The following is a 27,673-nucleotide window of genomic DNA, read 5'->3' on the forward strand; positions in this document are numbered from 1 at the left end:
AATCTTTTTGGAAGCAGACTGCCACATCTTTCTCTAGTGGAGTGGCTGGTGGGTTCGAACTGCTGACATTTCAATTAGCAGCCAAGCTCTTAACCACTGAGCCACCAGGGCTCCTAAAAACCAAGAACAAACTATGAATTTAAATGCATAAAGCATTTTACTCACTGTCAATTAAAAATAATAATTAGTTGATTAAAACCTATGGCCACTTATATATTCATATATCATCAAACAGCAAAATTTAAAGAAAGAATAATTTGTATGCCTGACCAAAAAATGAGGCCCAATAACATTTTGTCAAATATTTGGTCCAAAAATTAAAGTATTAGTATTAAAAAAAAAACCTTATTAACAAAATATAAGACAAATGCTAGATTATTCTAGCTCCTTTTGTCATGTATGACGTAAGAAAATTTCTTACCTAAAGCTGCTTTCCTCTTAAGAAGCTATACATTTAATTTTACTGAACCTTTCAAATTAGCACCCTGTAGAAATCTTCAAATACATATATACCTTTTATTAAGGAAATTTTCAAGCATACACTATACTATGGAGAGAACAGTATAATGAATTCTCCTGTACCTATCATTTAGCTCCATAATTATTAACAGTTTTATAAGTTTATATTGACATTTTCAAATTCTATCTTATTTTTATTATCACTTGATATTCTAATCTTCCATCCAATGAAAAATTCAGTAAAACTTTAATTTGCCTCTAAGAATAATTTAATATAGTGCTAGGAATAATAGCTCAGAAAATATAACTTTAATGAGTTTGGAAGTGCTTATCCAAGAATGTCTATGGTATTTGAACAGTTTGTTCAAAAATTGTGGTTGGGTTAATAAAACTGACTAAAATTAAATTAAAAACAATTACCTATTCTGTATACTAAAAAAACAAAAATTATCATCCTTTTTGAAAACCAAGCAAAATAATAAATACCCCACAATTATATCAGGCAATAAGCAAAGGTAAAATTCAGATTGTTAATTTGCAACCAACCATTTTGCTGTAAGGACTACATGTATTAAGCATGTGTCTGGCAACTACTGGGAGAAACAGCTATCATTTGTGGCAGTCTCCAACATTGTCTTCATCACCTAGTCATCAAACATATTTTTTGTTCTGCAAAACTGTCATTCAATATGCTATCTTTGAGTTAAATATGGCTTATATGACACCACAAGTATATACCTGATGTATCTGGATTTCTCTCAAATAGCTTTGGCCATTCTGACAAGAAAGTATTTCCAAAAGGATTCTTTGACTATTATTTATGACTTCTACTTTTCAGGGTATTTTAAAACAACATACTTTCTTCCATGATTAATTTTATCAACGATTACTCTTACTTATGTAATTTTTTTAACTCTGATGGAAATCAGTGAGCTCATGGGCAAGTTAACCTTAAGTTTGTTAAAGAAATCTGACGCTTTGGTAAATGCATCAATGCAGAGCACATCATTAACTTTAACCTCCTAAGAAAAGTGAGTAAAACATAGCCTCTACTATACGTAAATCAATTTCTGGAAATCATATGGATGTTTTCTTATTTAAATCTTCATTTTTTTTAAATGTATTATTGGAGAAGTCCAAGAGCCAATATTAATATTACATCTTTATTCATGTTCTGGGCATATGTCAAAGAATCCTGAGAATTATATGTTTATGAATCAAGGTATGTAGGGTAGAATGCTCACTCTTCTCAATAGCAGCTGCTACAGCAAATTCCTTGAGTATATCCCACCTGAATTTAGAGACCATCTCAAGAATAGATTTGATGCATTGAACACTAGTAACCGCAGACCAGACGAGTTGTGGAATGACATCAAGGACATCATCCATGAAGAAAGCAAGGGGTAACTAAAAAGACAGGAAAGAAAGAAAAGACCAAGATGGATGTCAGAGGAGACTCTGAAGCTAGCTCTTGAGCATCGAGCAGCTAAAGCAAAAGGAAGAATTAATGAAGTAAAAGAACTGAACAGAAGATTTCAAAGGCCCTCTCAAGAAGACAAAGTAAAGTATTATAATGACATGTGCAAAGAGCTGGCGATGGAAAATCAAAAGGGAAGAACATGCTAGGCATTTCTCAAGCTGAAAGAACTGAAGAAAAAATTCAAGCCTCGAGTTGCAATAGTGAAGGATTCCATGGGGAAAATATTAAATAATGCAGGAAGCATCAAAAGAAGATGGAAGGAATACACAGAGTCATTATACCAAAAAGAATTAGTCGATATTCAACCATTTCAAGAGGTGGCATATGATCAGGAACCGATGGTAATGAAGGAAGAAGTCCAAGCTGCTCTGAAGGCATTGGTGAAAAACAAGGCTCCAGGAACTGATGGAATATCCATTGAGATGTTTCAACAAACAGATGCAGCGCTGGAGGTGCTCACTCGTCTGTGCCAAGAAATATGGAAGACGGCTTCCTGGCCAACTGACTGGAAGAGATCCATATTTATGCCTATTCCCAAGAAAGGTGATCCAACCGAATGTGGAAATTATAGAACAATATCGTTAATATCACACGCAAGCAAAATTTTGTTGAAGATCATTCAAAAATGGCTGCAGCAGTGTATCAACAGGGAACTGCCAAAAATTCAGGCTGGTTTCAGAAGAGGATGTGGAACCAGGGATAACATTGCTGATGTCAGATGGATCCTGGCTGAAAGCAGAGAATACCAGAACGATGTTTACCTGTGTTTTATTGACTATGCAAAGGCATTCGACTGTGTGGATCATAACAAACTATGGATAACACTGCGAAGAATGGGAATTCCAGAACACTTAATTGTGCTCATGAGGAGCCTTTACATAGATAAAGAGGCAGTTGTTCAGACAGAACAAGGGGATGCTGATTGGTTTAAAGTCAGGAAAGGTGTGCGTCCGGGTTGTATTCTTTCACCATACCTATTCAATCTGTATGCTGAACAAATAATCTGAGAAACTGGACTATATGAAGAACGGGGCATCAGGATTGGAGGAAGACTCATTAACAACCTGAGTTATGCAGATGACACAGCCTTGCTTGCTGAAAGTGAAGAGGTTTGAACATGTTGTCAGGAGGGAGGAGTCCCTGGAGAAGGACATCATGCTTGGCAGAGTACAGGGTCAGCGGAAAAGAGGAAGACCCTCAACGAGGTGGATTGACACAGTGGCTGCGGTAGTGGGCTAAAGCATAACAACGATTGTGAGGATGGCGCAGGACTGGGCAGTGTTTCGTTCTGTTGTGCATAGGGTCCCTATGAGTCGGAACCAACTCGACGGCACCTAACGACAACAACAACAACAGCAAATTCTTGCCATGAGTTGGAATCAACTTGATGGCAACTAACAATAATAAATTCTATCCTGCATAAGAAAAAAAGAAACGAATGATCATTTTAATGGCCTTTTAAATGATGATAGAATTTTAAAGTACCTCACAGAATTTGCTACATATTATTCTGAATGCTAAAAGACTCCGAGTTCTCTTCCACAGGGTGCATATAATGTATGGCATTAAATTAAAATTATAAATTTATTTGAGAAATGTCGCTTTTAACATATCCATTACACTTTGTTTAGTTAATGCAGGATATTCCAGCTTTGGTGTACATCTTTACCTATATAATCTACTGCATTGTGAGGTAATCCTGGCAAAATTAATTAGAGATAGTCTAATAACGTTTTTGGTTAATATAGTACAGATTTGGAAACCTCTTTCCATTTATTTTATAGCAAATGAAGCTATCAGATAAGATTAAAAGCCAATGGGTGGCGAATGCAGTAGACACATTTGTAATAATAGTCTTTCTGCTTAGTGGTTGGGTTAAGGTCAGAATACAGAGAAAATTCTTATTATTTTGTTCTGAAAAACTGTCATTCAATATGCTGTCTTTGAGTTAAATATGGCATATACGACACCACAAGTATATACCTGATGTATCTGGATTTCTCTCAAATAGCTTTGGTCAATCTGACAAAAAAGTATTTCTAAAAGGATTCTTTGACTATTTTTATTAATAATTAATAATTCATATAAACCTTACAAGCACATATTTAGTTGTTTTCACATCACATTTAAGCTCAAGAATAAATAGATGGCTGCTAAATGAGACTGGAAATTGGTCCTATCTCAGAGTAATTTCTTGCCTAGCAGTTCAAGGCTTCTTTAAACTATTTCTCCTTTTGAGATTGTTCTCAATAATCAGTGGTTTTGTGGAAATTATAATAGCTAACTTGAAAAATTCTGGGTCACATCTTGTGGTGCTGTTGTTGTTGTTAGGTGCCACTGAGTCAGTTCTGACTCACAGCGACTCTACATACAGCAGAAGAAAACACTGCCCAGTCGTGTGCCATCCTCACAATCATTGCTATATTTGAGCCCATTTTTGCAGCCACTGTCTCAATCCATCTCTTTGAGGGTCTCCCTCTTTTCTGCTAACCGTCTACTTTACCAAGCATGATGCCCTTCTCTAGGGACTGGTCCCTCCTGATAACATGTCCAAATAATTTGAGACAAAGTCTCAGTATCCTTGCTTCTTGGGAGCATTCTGGTTGTACTTCTTCCAAGACACATTTGTTCATTCTTCTGTCAGTCCATGGTATACTCAATATTCTTCACCAACGCCATAATTCAAATGCATCAATTCTTCAGTCTTCCTTATTCATTTGCTGTGTTTGACACAAACGATTGATTCTGATGGGGCCTGATAGGCATTGCTGTGATTATAGATTTAGGTAGGCAACGTTGGTGTTCCAAGTAGTTTGTAAAAAACCTGAAACCTCACTGAACAGCCAAAGGCTGCAACAGCGCTGGGAGACTGAAAGGAGAAACAGTTTCCCTGCTATGAGAAGTACTATCTGGAACCAACATTGTTCATCAACACCAATTATTCGTTCATTTGCCTATTCATCTATTCAAATGTGTTAACTGTGTTGTAAACTAAAAGGAACAAAAATTATCCATTTTGAAAACCAAGCACACATAATAAATATCCCACAATTATTATATCAGACAAAAAAGCAAAGATAAAACCCAAGTTATTAATTTGCAACTAGAATAGTATGCTTTAGCAACCCCAAATCTTATTCTCCATTGTTGTAATATTTCTCAGATCTGAAACTAGTGTGACCACATAATTAATTGTCCACACTGGGACACTTTTGAGAATGAAAGTGGTAACTGTAATTATAACTCACAGACAGAACTCTCCCTTAATTTTCTCACTTTGTACCAATGGGCTAATAGATCAACAGGAGACCTATTGATAGGTGCTTTAAAAAAGACTACTAAGGCTAGGATTTTAAGGGTCAAATTTAACTGTCTGAGTATTTACTAATTTCTTTACCTGTCCCAATAAACAAGACATCATATTGGCCATCTTCAGCTTCCACCCGATCCACTGCTATTTGTTTCAGGTTATATTTTCCATCTGTTTTTACCAATATAGGTTTTTTATGGGCAGGTTTTATGGTCTGGTACATTAGTGGATGACTTCTTGCAAATCGGATGGCATCATCAGGATAGTCTTTGGTGGATCCGTACCTCCCTCCATTCACTTTGCTGGCACACTGGAAATACAATGGATCAGATAAATCTTTTTGCCTTAAACCTAAATAGCAAATTGGTACTCAGTTATGGAAAGGATAAGGAACATTGAATATGTTCAATTAATATTGCCTTTAGAAATATTTAGTAACTATATATTCTTCACTACAGAAATGGAAGGTACATTAAAAATTGCAATGAGACACTAAATTATGTCACACATACAGCACCAGAAATATATGTGGAAAGTAGTGAAATCCTAGAAAAATGAAGTATATTTAATACCAGAAGACTTCGGAGGTGCCAGTAACGTATATCATATTCATGTTATTTTCCCTCTTTTCTGTAATTTGTTTTTTCAACTTGTAAATTACTTTTGACGTGAACAATACATTGCTTACATCAAAACAAAGAATCTCTTTGTTGTGCTAAATCTTACTCCCAAAATAAGGATTACAACTACACGAAATAGCTTTCCCACTACTGAGACTACAAAAACATGACAGGTGATAGTTCCAATTGGCTTACGGATCATAGAATTTTAGTTCTATAAGATAGAAACCTATTCAATTTTCACCTTTATTAATTACTGAGAAAAAAAATCCCTCTGTGTTCTACTACTATAATCTGTATTATTTTTGTATGGATTTAACGATAGGGTCGCTATGAGTAGGAATTGACTTGACGGCAAAGGGTTTGGTTTTTTGGTTTTGGTTAGACACCATAAAACAAAAAAAAAACAGCTATATGTGCTATAATCTATCTCAATTCTTAAATCGCTGACTCTAAAATGAGACATTCAGCAGCACCTTAAGCTACTTCTTGGAACACCTTTGCCTGTGTTGCTCATGCTTGTTAGTAAGTGCTCCCTCATTCAGCATATTTTCCTCCAGAACTACCAGGAATCGCAATCATTTATCTTGATAAAAAATGTCCACTTCGGAGTATAAATACAGTAGTTTAGTAATCAGATTCTGAAGAGGGCATTTTTTAATGTTTTTTTTTTTTTTTAATATCAGGCCGTGTTTCTTAATTTGGCATGAATTTTTCACTGGAGTGTACTTTCATGATACATAATTGGAAACATTTTGAACCAGCCTGGAAGCGGTTCAGTGACTAGTCACTTCCTCCACATCTCCTTTAAGACCATGCGGTTTCAAGAAGCATTTCCAGCAAAGCCATGGGAGTGGGCTTTCTCCATTGAAATTGCAATTTCAATCAATAGAGTGAAATAAAATATACTTTATGTCCTACTGGAAGTAATAATTTTAAGCTAGTGAGAGAGAGTGACTGAAATGGTAAAGCCTTATACCTGTTAATCGAGGTAAGGTTTGTTTACACTTTGGGTTTGGCTCTGCACAAACAAGTTCTACTTGACTTCCAAGTAATTGTGGAATCAACCTAGTGATGGGATTTCACCAGCTGCTCATAAAAGTGTAGATGTTGGCTTGCATGACAAGTTAAATGTTTGCTCCCCATGGCCCACATAGCACATGCAATGATCCTACATTTTTCTAACGCAGTTACCCACAGGATACATGATACAAAATAATAATAATAATAACCATTTTTAGCCTTTTATGCCAAGTATTTTTTTTTAATAGCACAAAAGCTTGAATGGCTAGAGAGAATCTCAGTAGCATCAGTTCAGAAGCGAGCAGTGGAACTTTCTGTAACACTTCTGTACTGGCACTTTACTTCTAAAGAGGCCAGCAAAGATGTTAAATAAGGTGCTAGTATTCTGAGAGGGCAGAGAAAAAGCTTCTTTTAGATCTGCTGAGTAAGAAGTAATGAGAAAATTAGGCCTTGGAAACTTAAAGACTGACCCAAATATTAGAATATAAAAATTTGGTAACTTTCCCTTGCTTAATTCTTTTGAAGAGGCTTGGAAGAATATGATCTTCTTTTTATTGGCTGTTTCCATGTTCATCAATACCCTCAAAAATAAAATTTTAGTTGGAACTACTTAGACAGCTGCAATACCAATTTTAATATATACTTTATAATGATGCTAAGATATATCCATTATAGGTTATATTCTGTTCATTAAACAACTTGATATGAGAAGTGATATTTCTTTACCGTGCCAGAAATCAAGCACACTTTTAGGTGTACCCAAAACTTTTAGGTGTAGAATTCCTTAATTCTTTAACTGCAAAGTTCTGTAAAGCATGTGAAACAGTGAGCAAAATATTACACAAAGAGACTTTAAAAATAAGAATACTTTTTAAAATTCCTGAACTTACAGAACCAGGCCTTGGGTAAGGGACTTTTCCTTCATAGAGTGACCAGTGGTACTCAGGTCCTTCCTTATGTGCATATGGTCCATTAAAGGCTGCCCGGATACTGGACATATGATAGACACATATAGCATGCCCTCTAAATATGTTACTGAAAAATACAAAAGAGAGAATTACTATCTTGGAACTGACCAGGACTTCACCTAGTCAAACCCCCAACCCTACAGAGATGAGAATCAAGTCCTTTGGGTAAAATGTTATAATCTTTCAGGTATGGAATATTCAAGAAATGCTCACTGTTGCAATCCTTGAAGTATCAAAACTCTGGAATTTACCGTTTTCTTAATTGCCTACTTATTATTACATTGTCAGAATCACAGAAGCCACCGTTCATTTCACTTTATTATTATTAAATCCTATATTGTGTTTTTATATTTTTATTAAGGTTATCTGGCCTTAACATGTAAAAAAGATTCATTCCCAAGATGAATGACTCATTTTAAGGTTTTGTCTCATTTTTTGTTGCTTCATCTTCAGAATGACAATGTTCTCTTAATCACCATGCTCTTCAGGACAGATTACCCAATAAGCAAGGTATGCATGGGCTTAACTGCACTTACTTACTAGTCTGTAGTTTACAGTGTGAAACTGTGCACCACAGATTAGTACGTAAACACAAGCCTGTGGTATCTTGCTTACCGTAAGCCCACGCGTACCTTGCTTACTGGTTAATCCACCCTGACGGTGTTGTCAATGTTGCTACAAAGTCTATTTAGTGTATACGATCTAAAGAACGACTCAAAGGCTAATGAAAATGTGTTCCAGTCTTCTGCTTGGGGTCATGTAGACATTAATAAATTTGCTGTTTATTCCTTCCTCTACCTCACTGGATACTGTTTTATAATAAAAATATTACTAGTGTGAACTAAATTACTCTTGGGATAATGGCTTAAATTATATAAAAGTAAGATTCCTCACCTCCACAACTAGTGGCAACTGAAATAATTTTCTTGGTAAAAATTTTTTACTTGCAGAGAATGAAGATAGTAGGTTGGCATGTTTTATTGGGGGTGTTAGTAATCATATTTTGCAAATGACATTTTTTAATAATTTGTTTTTAAATCCAGCCATATTTCTTAATTTGGCACGATCTGAATGAACTGCTAACATTTCTCCAGCCAAGTGGCTTACAAAATTCCCCGCGCTCTGAGACACCTGCAGAACACCAGTTACGTGACTGTCTTAGGACTTCAATTCACACATTTTATAACACACCTTTAAGCAATTTCAAGTATCTAGGATACGGGGAAAGCCAGATAGTACTCCAACTAAAGTGGCAGTAAACCTTTGATCACCATTTTATAAATATCAACCTCTATGTCAGGTAACAGCTGGGAAACCTTTTTCTCAGATTTATTTATAAATTGTGCAGTCAAAATTGAAATCATGTCTTGTCTTTGGATTCTCAGGCAGATTCATTATACTACAATTTAGGAAAATGTCTTATAAACTGATCATACTAATTCATAGAAAAATGGACATATTATCCCATAACTTGTATTTATCATATAAAGTCACTGAATTATCATCCAATGTATAAATGCTTCAGTGGCATAATGGAGAAGATGAAGTAAAAAACAAAAATTAGGGTCTCTCTGTGGGCTGTAATAACTATCAATTTACATTAACCATTTTTATCTGCATTAAGTAATAATTGAAAGGAAAAATTATTTCCAGGTTTCCCTACTGAAAAGAAAAAAAGATCTCTTTGTAATAGTAGGACACTTGTTCAAATAGCATTTTTTTTTTTTCCAAAATGGACAGAAGAAACCACCTGCTGAAAAGCTAAACAAAAGCTGTGTGGAGAGACCCTAAGCAAGCACAGTATAAATGACCATATAACAATCCAATGAAATGCAAAAGAGGAGCTGAGTAATATCATTCTTTCCCTGTCAAGAGAATTAAGGACTATTCTTTTGTATTTCTCATTCCAGTCATTTCAACTCCACTCTGCCTTATTAGGAAAGATACTTAGGAAATATGGAAATAAATATAAAAGACATGATTTTACATCTGTAAACTTTCAACCAAAACTGATTTTAATAATATTTTTTCATTCATGTATGAACACACGTGAAATACCATTTTATTTATTTTTATTGATTTTATAGCACTCTTCCACAGATACAAAATACAAAAATATAAAGTGGAAAATAATAGAATATAATCCCTAACCTTGTGAGTTAAATTTAAAACAGACATGGCAAATCACAAATATGGGATCAGTATAAACCCTGAGTAAAGGAGCGAGCAGAGACCTTTGTGATTACTAATCAAGGAGCGTTTAGGGGAGATGGCAATTGACAAATACTGGTGAACTGATATAAATCAGCCTTGGAAGAGAAGGTCATTTTGAGAAAGAAGTGAATGAATAAAAATATAGTGAGAGAAACTAGCAAAATACACACTGGGATTTGTCAAGACATTATATTCTTGAAAAATAGAGCATGAGAGAACTTAGAGGAAAAATTTCAAAGTTCATTGTTGTTAGTTACCATTGAGTCAATTCTGACTCATGATGACCGCATGTGTGCAGAGTAGAACTGCTCCCCTGGGTTTTCAAGGCTGTGACCTTTTGGAAGCAGATCACCAGGCCTGTCTTCTGAGGCATTTCTGAGTGGGTTTAAACCACCAACCTTTAGGCTAGGAGTTGAGTGATTAACCGTTTGTGCCTTCCAGAGACATCTAACGGTTGATAAACAAAAAACCAAAAACCAAACCCATTGCTGTCAAGTCGATTCTAACTCATCGAGACCCTGTAGGACAGAGTAGAACTGCCCCATAGCGTCTCCAAGGACCACCTGGTGGATTTGAACTGCTGATCTTTTGGTCAGCAGCTGTAACACTTAACTGCTATACCACCAGGGTTTCCAACAGCCTTAAAAGCCTGACTTAGAAAATACCATATGATGAATAAGGACATTGTCCTATATTCTATAGCATAAAACTAAGAACTTATAAACTATATAAGGAAAAAAAAACCTGCTGTTGTAGAGAGAGAAGAGATTAGGATACTGAGCATAAGACGATGCTGGAGTGCTACTAACAAAAATGAGTAAGGGTCTAGATAGAGATTATGGGTTTGAAAAGTAAAGTACAATTGCATACACAGGAGAACGAAGAGAAACCGGCGACTGACTGAAGTACAGAACCTGAGAATGACGAACGGGTCAACGGTATTCCCACGTTACAGACGCAGGGGAGGGGGAGGCTGCCAATCACCTTTTGTTTCATACTGTTTTTATTGACTGTATAAATTCCTCACCTTGTAGTGTTAAAAAGTCCAAATATCACTGGGTTCTTCTGATCTCTGGTATGTAGCAGAAAAATATCCTCTGAAAAGTTAAAAAAAAAAAAATATTGCATTAATTGGTATTTTTAGCCTTTATATATAAAGAAACCCTATTGGTATAGAATAATTTAGAAACCATTGTAGGTTTTACAACATAAATTTTCGCATGCAAACATATAACCATTACCAAATTATAACAGGCTGAAAAACTTGTCTCCTCTGGTGGCTTTGAACTGAGCCACAAGGAAGAAACCAGAGGCACTGACTCTAAGCTAATGAGACAGACTCCTTTTTGTTCCTGTAACCCCTCTATCCCCACCACTTGAGCCTGGCTAAACTGAAAGGAACAAAACCTTGCTGTAAATTCTACAAGGTCAGATTCAGTGGAAAACAAGTCTTCCATGTGTGCTAAAGGCAGTGAGGGTTATGGAGAGGCATACACATCAAAGAAGAATATTTACTTTTCAATAATATTTACCTAATTCATCAAAATATGTATCGATTCCATTCATTCCTGGAACTGAGCAAACCAGTCTTGCTTTTAGGAAAGTGGTCCACTTATTCACCAATATTCTCTGCCCTCCCACATCATTCTGTGAAAAACAAAAGGTAGGTAATGTGTATTAAAAACTCTTACCAACAACAGTGTTTGTAATATTATATGTGCAAATGCCAGGAATTATAGTTGTTTTTTTTTTAATCGAATTTGGAACTTTAGCATAATCTTCAAATAATATCATAGATTATATGCCTGTAGAACTTTTTTTTTTTTTTGAGGTTATTGCATTCTGTTTTATCAGTGAACCTTTACTCTGGCCAATTAAATATGTGTTTCAGATATTACAATTTTAATATAGCAGTCTGTCTCCTAAATAAAGTAGTGGCTGCATGATATAATAACTTTTAAAGTTCTTTTATTGATAAATAATCTACCTATTTTAGGTAAGCACTTATTACTTTTTTCCTTTCTTAAACCAAAACCAAACCCAGTGCTGTTGAGTCGATTCTGACTCATAGTGACCCTACAGGACAGAGTAGAACTGCCTCATAGAGTTTCCAAGGAGTGCCTCGCAGATTCGAACTGCCAACTCTTTGGCTCGCAGCCATAGCACTTAACCACTACACCACCAGGGTTTCCCTTCCTTTCTTAGGAAGCTTGAAATACACACACACACCTACAACATACATATACATACACATGTGTATACATATATAAGTATAGATATGTACAAAAGGAGCCCTGGTGGCGTAATGGTTAAAGCACTGGACTGCTAACCGAAAGGTCAGTGGTTTGAAACCACCAGTGGCTCCATGGGAGAAAGGTGTGGCAGTCTGCTTCCACAGAGATTTACAGCCTTGGAAACCCCATGGGGTAGCTATGAATTGGAATCAACTCCATGGCAGTGGGTTTACATATATATGTGTTGATGTTAGGTGCCTTTGAATTGGTTCTGACTCAGAGTGACCCTATGTGAAGAGAATGAAACACTGCCTGGTCCTGCACCATCCTCACAATCGTTGCTATGCTTGAGCCCGTTGTTGCAGCCATTGTGTCAGTCCATCTCGTTGAAGGTCTTCCTCTTTTTCGCTGACCCTCTACTTTATCAACAATGATGTCCTTCTTTAGGGACTGATCCCTCCTGATAACATGTCTAAAGTATGTGAGACATAGTCTCGCCATCCTTGCTTCGAAGGGGCATTCTGGTTGTACTTCTTCTAAGACAGATTTGTTGTCTATGTATACATATATGTTGTTTTTGTTGTTCTTAGTTGCCATCAAGTTGGCTCCAATTAATGGCAACCTTGTGAACAATGTGTATGAATATATATGTCTCGTAGATATCTTCCTAGATTTCATAGTAACTATATATATTTTTTATATTTGGATATTGTTTGTGTTTTTTCAAAATATGTTGATATTTCAGTTGGTTTTGAATGTTCCCAACAATCTATCTGAATACCAAACTACATATATTTTTCTCCATGACATCAGAATAAATCAACTGAATCATTCAAGCATACTCATGTGAACAATTTAGAATGCGGACTAAAGCAATAATAATTTAAAAAATAGATAAATTCATTTAAAAAAAAAAAAGAGCTTAAATTTCAGTGTGCAAATAGAGAAAGCCTACTTACAGACTATTTCTTCTTTTTTTTCCCCAAACTATTTCTTCTTAATATGGCTTCAAAATAAGGGAAATCATACAAAATGTAAGGCTCTTTTAAGATAAAACTTTCACTAGATATGAAGGATATTAGTTTAGCAAATTCTAATTTTAGATAGAATGCTAGAAAACATTTGAAAGTGAAAACCTACTATAAAATTAAGAAAGGTGTGGCCAAAAATTTTGAACTAAGCAAGCTTAAGGAAGGAGAAGTTCAATCCTTACCACACAAAGTCGCCCCACTCTGGTGTAAATTGCATGGGCATTGTTTTCTGCCTCCAAGGCCTTCTCAGTAAAAAAGAAATACACTTTGTTGTCATCTCGATCTTCATTGTCAGGAATCATATATGAACCTACAAATTTTGGTTCTATACAAAGTAAAAAAATAGAAGAAGTGAAAGATATTATAAGAAAGTGTTAACAAGTTATTCTAACAAATTATAAATCACCCAAGTACTTAAGTTTAACTCTTGTCATTTTATGATAAAATAAAATACTGTCCTTGAAAAGTTTTACCAAACACTAAAAACCATGTACAGGCCTCCTTTTCCTTTGGGAATCAAGAGTCTTTTTAAAAATATTAGAGGAAAATTTACTTAAAAAATAAAGGAGTCAGAGAGGAAAAAACAATTTTAAAGAACATGTATTGCTGTTGTTGTTAGGGGCTGTCGAGTCAATTCCTACTCTTAGCCACCCTATGTATGACAGAATGAAATGCTGCCCAGTCCTGCACCATCCTCACCATTGTCGTTATGCTTAAGCCCACTGTTGCAGCCATCATGTCAATCCATCTCATTGAGATTCTTCCTTTTTTGCTGACCCTCTAATTTACCAAGCGTGATGCCCTTCTCCAGGGACTGATTCCACCTGATAACAAGTGCAAAGTATGTGAGACACAGTCTGGCCATCCTAATCAGAGGAGCATTCTGGTCATACTTATTCTGAGACAGATCTGTTCATTCTTTTGGTAGTCCATGGTATATTCAATATTCTTTGCCAACTCCATAATTCAAAGGCATCAATTCTCCTTCGGTCTTCCTTATTCATGGTCACGCTTTTACATACATATGAGGCAACTGAAAACACCATGGCTTGGGTCAGGCCCACTTTCATCTTCAAGGGGACATCTTTGCTTTTCAACACTTTAAAGAGGTCCTTTTGTAGCAGATTTACCCAATGCAATGTGTCTTTTGATTTCTTGACTGCTGCTTCCATAGCTGTTGATTATGGATCCAATTTAAATGAAATCCTTGACAACTTCAATCTTTTCTCCGTTTATCACGATGTTGCTCACTGATCCAGTTGTGAGGATTTTTGTTTCCTTTATGTTGATGTGTAATCCATACTGAAGACTGTGGTCTTTGATCTTCATCAGTAATTGCTTCACGTTCTCTTCACTTTCAGCAAGCAAGGTTGTGTCATCTGCATAACACAGGTTGTTAATAAGCCTTCCTCCAATCCTGATGCTATGTTCTTCTTCATATAATCCAGCTTCTTGGATTACTTGCTCAGCATACGTATCAAATAGGTACGGTGAAAGGATACAACACTGACACGCACCTTTTCTGACTTTAAACCATGCAGTATCCCCTTGTTCTGTTCAGACGACTGCCTCTTGATCTATGTACAGGTTCCTCAAGAGCACAATTAAGTGTTCTGGAATTCACATTCTTTGCAGTGTTATCCATAATTGTTATGATCCACACAGTCGAATGCCTTAGCATAGTCAATAAACACAGGTAAACATCTTTCTGGTATTCTCTGCTTTCAGCCAAGATCCATCTGACATCAGCAATGATATCTCTCATTCCATGTCCTCTTCTGAATCTGGCTGAATTTTTGGCAGTTCCCTGTTGATATACTGCTGCAGCCATGTTTGAATGATCTTCAGCAAAATTTTGCTTGCATGTGATATTAATGATATTGTTCGATATTTTCCACATTTGGTTGGATCACCTTTCTTGGGAATAGGCATAAATATGGATCTGTTCCAGTCAGTTGGCCAGGAAGCTGTCTTCCAAATTTCTTGGCATAGACGAGTGAGCACTTCCAGCACTTCATCCCTTTGTTGAAAAGTCTCAATTGGTTTTCAGTAAATTCCTGGAGCCTTGTTTTTTGCCAATGCCTTCAATGCAGCTTGAACTTCTCCCTTCAGTACCATCTGTTCCTGATCATATGCTACCTCCCGAAAAGTTTGAATGCCAACCAATTCTTTTTGAAATAGTGATTCTGTGTATTCCTTCCATCTTATTTTGATGCCTCCTGAGTTGTTTGATATTTTCCCTGTAGAATCCGTCAATATTGTGACTTGGGGCTTGAATTTTTTCTTCAGTTCTTTCAGGTTGAGAAATGCAGAGCGTGTTCTTCCTTTTGGTTTTCTATGTCCAGGCCTTTGCACATTTCATTATAATACTTTTTCTTCTCGAGCTGCCCTTTGAAATCTTCTGTTCAGCTCTTTGACTTCATCATTTCTTCCTCTTGCTTTAGCTACTCGATGCTCAAGAGCAAGTTTCAGAGTCTCTTCTGACATCCATTTTGGTCTTTTCTTTCTTTCCTGCCTTTTTAATGATCTCTTGCTTTCTTCATGTATGATGTCCTTGATGTCACTCTGCAACTCTTCTGATCTTCAGTAATTAGTGTTCGCCATATCAAATCTATTCTTGAGACGGTCTCTAAATTCAGGTGGGATGCACTCAAGGTCATACTTTGGCTCTGGTGGACTTGTTTTAATTTTCTTCAGTTTTCACTTAAACTGACATATGAGCAATTGATCGTCTGTTCTGCAGTCTGCCCCGGCCTTATTCGGACTGACAATGCTGAGCTTTTCCATGTGGTTGATTTGATTCCCGTGTATTCCACCTGGTGAGATCCATTTGTATAGTTGCTGTTTATGTTTGTGAAAAAGGTATTTGCAGTGAAGAAGTCATTGGTCTTATAAAATTCTATCACGTGCTCTCTAGCATCATTTCTATCACCAAGGCCATATTTTCCAACTACTGATCCTCTTTTTTTGTTTCCAACTTTCACATTCCAATCACCAGTAATTATCAATGCATCCTGATTATATGTTCAATCAGTTTCTGACTGCAGAAGTTGGTAAAAATCTTCATCTTTGTCCTTAGTGGTTGGTGCATAAATTTGAATAATAATCATATTGATAACATACATTTCAGACTTTAAATGCATCAAAGAGGGACATGTTGGGGCATCAAGTGATAATCTCAGTAAATTTCTTTCCTTTATGTATAAAATCACTATAAATATAAACAGTATATTTTAGTAAGGAAATCTCTCATTACTTTTTTTAAAATTCATACATTCTCTTAGAGTCTAAACTGGTCATGAAACACCAGTTTAGTTTTAAAGTGGAAAATTAATTTTAAGTTTTCGAGTTTACATTATTTAAAAAAACAAAAACCTGTTTCCATCGAATCAATTCTGACTCATAGGGGATGTAGATTTAAATGAATGCCTTTTGTTGATATGGTCTGTGAAATTTATAGGCAACCTTAATGACTATGTATTTTAAAGCTTTAAGAATGCTTAAAATGATGAAAACAGTCACCATAAAATGCTGTAGTCCCTAGATATGCCAGTGTGGTGAAAATATTTAAACTAAAATTAAAAAAAAAAAAAGATAAGAACCTTACAAAGAATACTATGTCAATAAAAGGCTAGTGACTTTTCTAGAGTTTTATTGGTTTCTAAAGTGGATTGTGACTCCATTCAAACAAGCAAAGCAAAGCAATCAACTCATTAAAAAAAAAAATTATACCAATTGATAAGTGTAATAAAACAACTCATTGGATGATAGTTTTTCACTTTTCATACATTTACTTTGTGTTCTTCATATAAATCCTGGTTCATAATCATTATTATAAAATTAAATTGGCTTTATAACTAAGACAAAACATTAAGACATAATATAGCATATATAATAGTTTTATTGAAGAATATTGCCAATAAAAAACATCCTAAATTTGTAAAATATACAAATTATATTTATTTCATTATTACTATTAAAAATGGCAAAATTTCTGATGAGTTATAGATTTTGATTTACATACTTTTTTCTTCAACCTCACCTTTCAACAGGCGCTCATCATCATGCTCAGTACGGATATGGGTCAGTCGCCCCATGCTCCGGAAGATTGCAGCGTCTCTGCCCCAGTAGTCACTGTAGAGTCCAGCAAACAATTCATTACCTACATGAAAGTATCAGTTACAAAATAAGTCAGTACTTGTTTCTGGATCTGAAGACAATGTATAAACCAGAATTACATTAACAACATCCAGGTTTACTATGCATATTATATTATAAATTAAAATATAGTGGTTACAGGTATATGGTAAAGCTAGACTGCCAGGGTTTGAATCTTGTCTTTTCCACTTAGTAGCTGTGTAAACTTAGGCAAGTTGCTTAACCTCTCTGTGCCTCTGTTTCCTCATTTGCTAATAGGAATAGGAATAGCATTTATCTCAATAAGATTGTTATGAGTAAAGCACTCAAATGAGTAGCTGGCACATTTTAAGCCCTAAGATGTGTTTGATAAATAAACAAGTTGGTTTCATCTTGAGTTAACTGAATATAATTTTTTTATTTTAAAACCTAGGATTCCTGCAAATGAATTCCCCTTTGTACATTATTATTATGTAAGTATGTGTTTGTGTGTATGCATGTGTATTTAACATTCTCAGCAGGAATGAAAAAAAAAAGAATCATAAGTTTCATTTGCATTTATATTTCCAATCCCACTTCTAACCCCTAATATGATGAATTCTTCTTTGATCAAAGTGATTTAATACATGACAGGTTAAATAAGCATATTTTTCTAGTTTGAAATCATGTAACACATTTTTTTTCCAAATTGAAATGTCTGATTAGCTAATGCTGTTGTTAGGTGCCATCGATTTCATTCTGACTCACAGCCACCCCAAGTGACAGAGTAGAACTACCCATAGGGTTTTAAACCCTGGTGGCATAGTGGTAAGTGCTACAGCTGCTAACCAAGAGGTTGGCAGTTCGAATCCACCAGGCGCTCCTTGGAAACTCTATCGGGCAGTTCTACTCTGTCCTATAGGGTCACTATGAGTCAGAATCGACTTGATGGCACTGGGTTTGGTTTTTTTTTTTTTTTTTAAATCTTTACAGGAGCAGATCATCAGGTCTTTCTCCTGAGGAGCTGCTGGGTGGGGTGGTACTGCCAACCTTGAGGTTAGAAGCCAAGCACTTAACCATTGTGCCACCAGGGCTGCCTTGTTGTTGTGTGTCTTCGAGTCAGTTCCTACACATAGTGACTCTATATGACAAAGTAGAACTACCCCATAGGGTTTCCTAGGCTGTAAACTTTAGGGCAGCAGATTCCCAGGTCTCTTCTCCCACGGATGGGTTCTAACTGTCAACCTTTTGTTTCACCAAGCAGCCGAGGGGGCTTAACCATTGCACCACCAGGGCTCCTTTAATTAGCTAATAAACCAAACCAAACCCATTGCTGTCGACTTGATTCCAACTCATGGCAACCCTATAGGACAAAGAAGATCTGCTCCATAGGGTTTCCAAGCTGCTGGTGGATTCAACTGCTGAACTTTTGGTTAGCAGCTGAGCTCTTAACCACTGTGCCACCAGGGCTCCAGTTAACTAATACTACCTGCTGCCGTTGAATAGATTCCAACTCATAGTGACCCTACAGTCGTATTTAATATTAAAGAAATACTTTTATTTTACAAGAAATTGTAGCCATTGTAGACAGAATCATTTTAACTTTAATCATTCCAGGAGAAAAGTTGGAACAATGACATATTTAAATAAGCCCTATATTTCAAACAACAAAAATGAACAAAGAAAAAAAAAACTCATCAAAATTTTGAAGAATATGTGCTAAAGTACTTGGGGCTGAAATGTCATTATGTCTACAACTTTTTTTTTTTCAGGATTCAGTAAAAGAAAGTGTGTGTGTGTACATGCATGTGTGTGTGGGGAGAGAAATGTGGCAGAATGCCAACAACTGGTGAATACAAGTAAATGGTAGGCAGGTGTTCATTTTATTCTTCTTTCAACTCTCCTTTGTATTTGAAAATTTTCAAGATAACAAGTTAAAAAAAGAGACATATTTATTGAGTTTGTCCCACATATTTAACTTAGGCTAAGTGAGATGTGTAGTAATAGGAAAAAATATCAAAACAACACAAAACATAGATGATTTATGTCTGACTTAAAAGTTTATGATTTGATCGAGAAAAGTATCTGAAGTCTGATTTAAGCATATCACGGTCCTTGGTAATATAAAGGGGGAACAACTTTATTTATATCTGCTCTCTTCACTAGCAATTTTATATCCATATTTGGAGAAAGAGTACTTTGAGACAAAACACACTCAGCGGTTAGGGATCTGAATTACTACCGGATTCAGTCTGCACTACTTAAACATATATAGAAGAAAGTCATTTCAGAATCATTAAAAGGACTTGGTGATCATCAGCTCTAAGGTATAAATGACTGAGATGACAAGTAAGAGTTCCCTGAAAATCGAAACTCCAGAATGAGGGTTTTCCTGAAATACTTTTGTTTTTTAATCATTATAATTATATTCTCCATCTAAAATATAGAGGCCATTCTGGAAAATTGTTCTAAACATAATTTATCTTTCTAATCTAACATGGAGCCCTGGTGGTACAATAGTTAAGAGCCCAGATGCTAACCAAAAAGGTCAGTTCGAGTCCACCAGCCCCTCCGTGGAAACCTTACGGGGCAGCTCTTTCGGGCTGCTATGAGTTGGAAACAACTCAGTTGCATTGGGTTTGGTTTGCGGTTTTTGTAATTTAATATGGGCTGGACTTAATGTTGAATAAAGAGTTATCGTTTCTGTTAGCTGCTATGGAGTCCATTCTGACGCGTGGCGACTCCATGTGTGCAGAGTAGAACTGTTCCACAGGGTTTTCAAGGGTACGACTTTTCAGAAGCTGATGTCAGGCCACTCTTCCGAGGCACCTCGGAGTGTGTTTGAACAGTCAACTTCTGCGACTAGTAGTTAAGTTCGCACCACCCAGGGAATGCATAACTGGCATAAATTGTAGATTTCTTAAAAATCACAACAGTTTTCTATTTTTTAATATTTGAGTTAATTTAATTTATTAAAATATTTTTAGAACTTTGACATCTGAAAATATTACTGTGAGAAAATTATCTTTCTATTCGTTCACAATAATTTTAATGCACTAAACACTGTTTGGGAGTATTCCCCCCCTCCCCCGCAAATTTGACAAACAAGTACCCCTTGCTGCCACTAGATGGCAACCCTATGTTATCAAATAATGCCATATTCAGGACAGGTTATCTGCACAAAGGAAAAGATGATGTATTACCAATTTTCCCCAATTTCCCTTTTTGTACGCCGATAAAAGAAAATAGTTGTGAGCAATTCAAATAACATAATATGAATTGTATGACTTAAACTTCAAAGACACTAGACAGGTGTTAAAAACTATAAGCTATGTAAACTGAACCAAATGTGTTTCATCTGGAAATGTTAGATCTTCCTCAGAAGGGAAAGATTCTTCTTTCATATCTTGTTATCAGTGTGAAGAACAAAAAAATTCATAGTAATAGATAATAATGACATTTGGCCAAATACTTTCCAAAAAAATCGGAAAAAGGTAACACATTAATGAAAAATAAGAAATTAGAATAAAACTTAGGTACAGATATTACCTGATAGCAATTAAATGAAAAAAAACAAAAACTCAACATCATTGTAACAATAGCAATGACTTACAGTAAATACATAGTTTGTTTTTCAATATTTTGAAACTTTACAGAGTGCAAAAATAACATCTAGACAAATCATATTTTCATATACTAAATAAATCACATAAACAGGAAAATATCTTTTAAGGTTTGAGTGATAAAAGTAGATCTACTTAAGGACTTAGTTTTCTACAGCTATGGAAACATATAATAAATGTATTAGCCATAACTTTAGCTATTATCTAATCTATTTTGAAGGAGCTCTGGTGGCCTACTGGTTAAGGGCTCAGGTGCTAACCAAGCGGCTGGCGATTCGAACCCATGATCCAATCCAAGGAAGAAAGATGTGACGATTTGCTCCCATCAAGATTACAGCCTTGGAAACCCTATAGGGGCAGTTCTACCCTGTTCTATAGGGTCATTATGAACATAAACAACCTACTTAACTTTTATATCATATATTTTTCTTTTTTTTGCACTGGTTTCTGATAATAATTGATGTTACTCTGATTTTCAGTGGCGAAATGTTATAATTAAGAAACAAAACACATATTTGCAGGGTATTTTGATAGATGAATGTAACTTATCATTGGCATGATCTACAATAGTCTCTATGTACAAATAATAGTGGAGTTAGCTCTTCTTTGGGAATCTGGCAATTCCCAGAGAAGAGCTAACTCCACTATTCTTTTATTTGTACATAGAGACTGTTGTCTTGAAATCTGCTGTTTGACAGTGGCAAAGCCGTGCAATACCTCACGATCTCTGTTATCTGCAGAAGCAGACATGCCCACATGTGATTTCATGAACCTGTCACGCTTTTGTTTTCTCCATTGCCCTTTGCCAAGAATTCCTCACCTCCTTCCCAGCTCACTTCCTGTTTTTCCTGGATAATCTTCACTTTCTCCATGAAGCCTTGAGTGACCAAATTTTGGCTAGCTTTTTTTCCTAGTACCAACACAGCCTTCTGTGACTGCTTTTGTCACACTGCTCATCCTGCCCATTGCCATTGAGCTGATTTTGTCTCATAGCGACCCTACAGGGCAGAGTAGAACTACCTCACAGAGTTTCCAAGGAACAGCTGGCGGGTTTGAACTGCTGACCTTTTCATCTGAACCAATGTGCCACCAGGGCTCCACTGCTCATCCTTGTTGTTGTTGTTGTTGTTAGGTGCCGTTGAGTCGAATCCGACTCACAGCGACCCTCACTGCTCATCCTACTATATTTTAATTGACTGTCTTATGTGTTAATATTATGCCTCACTAGAATGTAAGCTTCTTGGTATGTCTTATGTATTCTTTTGTCTCCAATAAGTACCACAGTATCTGGTACACAAAAGATGTTCAATAAACGTTTACTGGATGAACGAATGACATAACAACTTAGTAAGCAAATACATCTAAAACTCATTTCAGATGATGAATTAAAAAAAGGATGAAATGCAGCAAGAAACACTCAAGATAAAATTCTGATTTTTCAAATTTGCTTCAGGCCAAAAAAAATCAGAAAAAGTTATTAGTCTTTTATATAAACAATAGAAAGTTTTGATTTTTTTGCTCCTCAAAGAGCTTATGTTATTTAATAGTTTTATTCATGAGCTCAAGGACTCTTTCTTCTAACATTTGTTCCCAATAGTTTCAGCCCAAAAGTACAATGCCTAGTAGTTGAAAGACTGTGTCTATATTAAACTAACTGCTTATATGAAAAAAATAAAATAAGAAAAATCATTTGAATCTTGGCAACATAATTTCTATCATCTGGATAACTGACCATTTCACCTTTCACATCCGTGTTTGTTCTCTTACAGATCTGCTGTAAAATAATATTCTTAACATAACACTTGTCTTTTCGCTTATTTATTTACATATATGAACACTACAAGTTCTTGTAATTAGTTTTGTATTTTGAGGATTAAACATTGGTTTTATTCAAGACTGTCCAAGATACACTAATCGAGTTCATGTAAAAGATGATGAAATATGGCAAATGCTGCCTTTGGGAGGTTAGTTGAAAATAACAAAGACATAAGTTGGAGCTCCAAATGCTGAAAAATTCCTCAATCTATTTTTTTATCTATAAAATAAAGAGCTTACCCATTTATCTTTAATCTATTTTAAGATATATTAATATTAACTTAGAGCCTAGGGGCTCAGTAGTTAAGGTCTCGGATGCTAACCAAAAGGTGGGAGTTCGGATCCACCAGCCACTCCTTGGAAACTTCATCGAGTAGTGCTACTCTGTCCTAAAGGGTTGCTACGAGTCAGAATTGACTCAACGGCAACTTTTTTTTTTAATATTAATTCATATTTCTAATATTCATCTTGAAAATGCTGTAGAAATAATAGCAAACAGAAAAAATATTCTCATTGGGCCTTTGCTAATTTTAATTTGAACAGTTACATTTCTGATATAGGGCAAGTAATACTCAAAGCAAATAATTTAAAAACAAGGTATACAAAAACAAATCCATTGTAAATAATTCTAAGTTAAAATGTGTAATTAAAATTTTTTTCTACATAATTCCTTTTTTTAAATTGCAAATGCTATTTAAAGTTTTGGGAGACCGTGATGGTGTAGTGGTTAAGAGCGTTATGGCTGCTAACGGAAAAAAGGTCGGCAGTTCGAATCCGCCAGGCTCTCCTTGGAAACTCTATAGGGCAGTTCTCTGTGCTACAGGGTCCCTCTGAGTCGGAACTGACTCGATGGAAATGGGTTTGTTTTGTTTTGTTTTTAATTAAAGTTTTAAATATGCATATTGCATTGCCTTAATATTTAAAGGGATTTATCAAGAATTTTGCTCTTAGGTTGCATATGCTATACGTGAGCTTTTCTTTACTGTGTTGAACATACAGGTCTTAACTGTTTAGGTAGGAAAATTCACAGTAGTTTTCATGACCTTCTTCTTAAGTTTCACTGAAGCATTTCTCTTATTCATGTTGTAAATATATGTTCTACAAATCTAAATAATGTGAAACACATTTGCTTCATGGAACAGCACATGGCTGAAAACTGATTTAGGGGCTCCACTTTAAAAGTGAATTGAATAATTGTGTTAGAAAGTTATTCTACTTAGGATGAATTATTTTGCAAAATGCCTATGATATACATGCATAACTGCAAAGAAAAACAATGCATTTGGAAGGATGAAGATGGAAAAGAAAGATCCATATACTCCAACATCTTAGTTCACACTCACATTCCGTTTCACATGCCAAGGGAAGAACGTGCCATTTTATTAGGTGTTTAGTTGTTGTTTGGATCTTTAGCTTATTTGTTTTTGCTTTGGCAGATGGCTAGCAATAGTATCAATGTTAAGAAGGTGGTTTCTGAGTGAAGAAAATAGAAGAGAAATGCATTTTGAATCTGTTCATTTGCTGGCACTGGCCTGTACATTCTTTGAGTTATCTTGGTGAAAACCAGTGACATGGATACTGCTGTGGTCAAACGAGATTCTTAAGGGAGAGAATGTCTACGAGGAATTGAAGACTGGGCCTTTTTCTTTCTTTTTTTTTTTTTTTTTTTTGATTTTTCTTCCCGTTTTGAGGAAACCATTAGCAAAGTATTCAAACAGTTCCTCAGGGACTAGGAGCCTTAGCCAGAAGCTCCAGTGAGCATGTGAACAATGGGCATTCTGCCAAGCGTTAGCGAGCAGCAGACTTGGATAAGAAATTACGAATATTCTTTAGGGATAACAACGTGGTAAGGGAATGACTTTAAGTTACTATAGAGTTGGGATGAATTCAAGAAACAAGCCAGCACATTCACTTGTTATGTTTGTAGAAGTTATAATTAAAAAAAATATTTTACTTTGATTTAGAATTTTTATTTATTTTTCTAATATTCATTAAACCCTACCCTGCTCTGAGTATATAGTTCACTAAAAAGAAAAAAACTATATATCTGTATTTTAATAGTTATTATATAAGTATGTTTTGCTGTTATTAAGAACTTGAAATAATTAAAGGTTTTCTGCATGTATTCCAGCTCCCTTTCGTTCAATCAACGTTGACCTTTATTTTAATTCACAGAGTTTGTATTGTGGATCTACGTTCACAAAGTTCTCATTAAGAGGACACAAAGTACAGGAAGAAAATATCAGTAGCTATCACATCTGTAGTTCTACTTGCTGAAAAAAATAACATAGGACAAAAAATATACAAAGAAAATTTCAATGACTGTAAAATATACACAAAAACTCATTGCCGTCGAGTTGATTCTGACTCATAGGGAACCTACAGGACAAATATCTTATAAGTGGCTATTTATTGAACTGAAATTTAGTAAGTTTTTAATTTGAAAAATATCCCTAAAATTTTCCCAACAATAAAGTTGTCAAAATGTGCATGACAAAGCGAGCAGTTTTCCTCCCAAAGACTAGTAACAGGCATCTTAGCATACCTGAGGCACCTCAGGTATGGCAGATATTAAATTACACCGGGAACTGGAAATACAACTGTGGGTGTTAAAAAATAAATAGGCAATAGAATTGAAAGGACAAAGTATAAGGAAAAATGCATTTGTTTTTTTGGCAAATAGCTCAGGCTTTTGTCTGAAATTACTGAAGATATCATCAATTTAATAAGGAGATTATTGCAATATTACATCAAATGTGACTGCTGAAAAAGTCAGCTAATACATTTCCTGCCTGGCTAAAATAACATATGACACGAAAGTATTTACTAGATTTTGATTTAGCCAGTCACTAAACTAATAATTTATTGACAAGGTAAGTATTAAGTATCTTTGGATGACTTGAAAGGCATAAATACGTGATATAATAATTTATTTTGCTGAAAAAATGTCCACATTGTTTCATCAAACTTGTTTTTATAACCTGGTTGTAATTCCTTGTATCACTCAGTTCCATAACACCATGTTAAAAGTCCTGTCAGTGATTACACTGGGAAAATCTTGGCTAAACATGTAGAAATATTGCACCTGGGACATGAACTTACATGCCTCCCAGTTAAATTATGTTAACATGAATTGACATCTGAAGAACAAGCCTGATTAATACATAATTTCATTTTGATTAGTTTCTGAACACACAGTTTTCACTAGCCTTTCACTCCATGTGATCCTAAGTTAACCGAATTTAAGTTTTGTTTTTTTTTTTAATTAACATTGTATCTACAGATAAGAAGCTATTACATGAAAATTTTCCCTGATGCAAGCACATTTTTTTTTTCTTGGAGACCTTATAGTTTTATGACTATTATTGCCAGTTTGGGTTTTCATCATTAGAGGATGTCTTCACGGGAACGGGCACTAAATGTTAGTGTGGCATATAATTAACAAAGAAACAAAGAAGGAACAATGGTCTAAACATGGCCCCCCCCCCTTTTTTTTTTTTTGGAGTCTTGTCCTGACCCATCAGCAAAGAACATGTGTGGTCATAAAACAGCACATTAATGCATTCTTTCCCTGTCAGAGTAAGCTGCGTCCAGCTTGCCAAATTCCAACTCAGGTAGCTCCATTTTTCCAGCCCACATTCCTGCTGCTTTTTCAATTGGGTGAATTATTTTTACTTCCCGTCTTTTAAAGAGTTGCTGGCTCACGTAGGTTATCAGGTTTCCATCCCAGTGGCTGCTGCATTTCCACAGTGAGTGAATGATCTCTCAAAGGTACTTGGGGATGAAAGGGAGTGGATAAATGTGAAGAATTATATTTTTATTTCTTCTCTTTGGAGGGATTATTCTATAACTTTCGTGTTTAGCTTGGAGGGCTCTTATGATTTGATTTCTTTTCTGAATAAGAGAAACAGCCACCCAGATGGCAAGCACTTCACATTACAGCGTAGTGTAATTTGATTTGGAAGTTCAATGAAACTTACTTGGAAATGTCCCTCCAGTAATATTCCCTGTCTTAAAAATTTCAGTTTTAAATTCCCAGCTTCATGCATAAACAAGCTCCAGGGAAACTGAATGGTAAGTGGCAGGGTGGCTAAAGAAATAAGTTTTAACCATTTTAAATGGAATGCTAAAAAATAATTGGTCTTGGGATTTTACTGTGGAAACCGTGTATACTATATAACTTGCACCTTCCTGTGCCCTTTGTATTATTCTTATAAACAATATCCCAAATTTATTTTTTGTTTGTTTAGGGACCTATGTGAGTATTCCATTCTATGCAGGGCACTGTGCTAAGCACTGTCTGGTAAAGAAAGATAAAGTATTTCTCCTCCAAAGATATTCAAGCCTTAAAAAACCTGTTGCCATCAAGTCAGTTCCGTCTTTCAGCAACCCTCTAGTTCAGAATAGAACTTCCCCATAGGGTTTCCAAATCTGTAATCTTTATGCAAGCTGATTGCCATATCTTTCTCCCTGAGGAGCAGCTGGTAGGTTTGAACCACCAACCTTTTGGTTTGGAGCCCAGTGTTAAACCACTGTGCCACCAGGGCTCCTCATTCAAGCCTTTAATCTATGAAATTACACAAATCACTAAAAACTTTACCAAAAAAATTATGAGTCTACCAAATTATATATTTTCACTCAAATGTTGCCAAATTCCTAGGAATTTCTAAGGTTTATGGATCTGGCATTCAGTAAAACTGTCATCCCTAAGGTTTTGACACCTGCTAAGTCTAAATAGATTTAGGCAAATCTAGCCTCATATTCTAGTCTCCCTTCTTCA

The 27,673-nt window shown here is 35.5% G+C and overlaps 1 protein-coding gene across 1 annotated transcript in view; it reads right to left on the bottom strand.

Moving 5' to 3' along the window:
* SEMA3E (semaphorin 3E) overlaps window positions 1–27,673 on the bottom strand; it is a 106,650-nt gene that overhangs the window by 27,542 nt on the left and 51,435 nt on the right. The window contains exons 5-10 of the mRNA XM_064289933.1: window positions 17,382–17,501; window positions 13,522–13,664; window positions 11,607–11,721; window positions 11,102–11,171; window positions 7,783–7,927; window positions 5,337–5,559 (exon numbers count right to left, since the gene is read on the bottom strand). Of these exons, the coding sequence (XP_064146003.1) occupies window positions 5,337–5,559; window positions 7,783–7,927; window positions 11,102–11,171; window positions 11,607–11,721; window positions 13,522–13,664; window positions 17,382–17,501 (816 nt within the window). The remainder of the gene's footprint in view (window positions 1–5,336; window positions 5,560–7,782; window positions 7,928–11,101; window positions 11,172–11,606; window positions 11,722–13,521; window positions 13,665–17,381; window positions 17,502–27,673) is intronic.

The sequence above is a fragment of the Loxodonta africana genome, chromosome 8, assembly GCF_030014295.1.
Source record: "Loxodonta africana isolate mLoxAfr1 chromosome 8, mLoxAfr1.hap2, whole genome shotgun sequence".
In the NCBI taxonomy this organism is placed as follows: Eukaryota; Metazoa; Chordata; class Mammalia; order Proboscidea; family Elephantidae; genus Loxodonta; species Loxodonta africana.